Genomic DNA, 864 nt, shown 5'->3' on the forward strand with positions numbered 1-864 from the left:
CTAGGGGAGCAGGGGGAGACATGATCACAACCTACAAAATTCTCAGAGAAATTGACAGGGTAAAGATAAACTGTTTAAAACAAACACCCAAATGAGCCCCAGGGACGTTAGAAAGACTTTTTCAGTGTCAGAGTAGTTAACAGATGGAATGCATTAGGCAGTGATGTGGTGGAGGCTGACTCCATACACAGCTTCAAATGTAGATATGATAGAGCCCAATAGGCTCAGGAACCTGTACATTAGTTGATTGACATTTGAGAGGCGGGACCAAAGAGCCAGAGCTCAACCCCACAAACACACACAACAGAAAGTGCCACACACACACACAAACAGAAAGTGGCACACACCTCAGGCAGCAACAGATCACCCTTGCGTGCAACATTACAGAATGAACAATGTGTATTCCCACCCTCGACTGCTTCATAAATATCCGGGCGGTCTTCAAACAGACGAGTGATTGATTAATGCTCCCCACAGTCTGCGGGGGCGAATAACCCGTCCATTGAAGCCTCTTTTTACCTTGATTGATGGTCATTGTCAGTTAAAAGGACGCGAGAAGTAATGCCAATTACCTGGCTCCACCTCACCTCACCTGCCACAGTGTTGGTCTCAAGTCATCACTCTCGTGTACTGCTCATTTAGTTTTTCCCCTCACAGACACAAGAGATTCCTCACCACTGTAGAGGTCAAGGTGTGTGTGTAAAGGTAATAGGGAAGACTCGAGGCCCGATTGAGAGTGTGATTATAAACTCAGGTATATTTTATCTAACACAAACTGGGTCGTTTATATGTTAATTTTCTTGTGTTCTACATTACACAACCTATTGTGCAGGGGGGGGGGGAGGGTATTTAGTACTCAACCAC

General features: G+C 45.4%; 1 protein-coding gene across 1 annotated transcript in view; it reads right to left on the reverse strand.

Annotated features, from left to right (window-relative positions):
• Nucleotides 1–535, reverse strand: part of LOC138363137 (ribosome-binding protein 1-like) — a 5,322-nt gene extending 4,787 nt beyond the window's left edge. The window contains exon 1 of the mRNA XM_069322128.1: nt 520–535. Coding sequence (XP_069178229.1) covers nt 520–535 — 16 coding nt within the window. The remainder of the gene's footprint in view (nt 1–519) is intronic.
• Between the last annotated feature and the right edge of the window lie 329 nt (nt 536–864).

This window comes from Procambarus clarkii, chromosome 10, assembly GCF_040958095.1.
Source record: "Procambarus clarkii isolate CNS0578487 chromosome 10, FALCON_Pclarkii_2.0, whole genome shotgun sequence".
NCBI classification, from domain to species: Eukaryota; Metazoa; Arthropoda; class Malacostraca; order Decapoda; family Cambaridae; genus Procambarus; species Procambarus clarkii.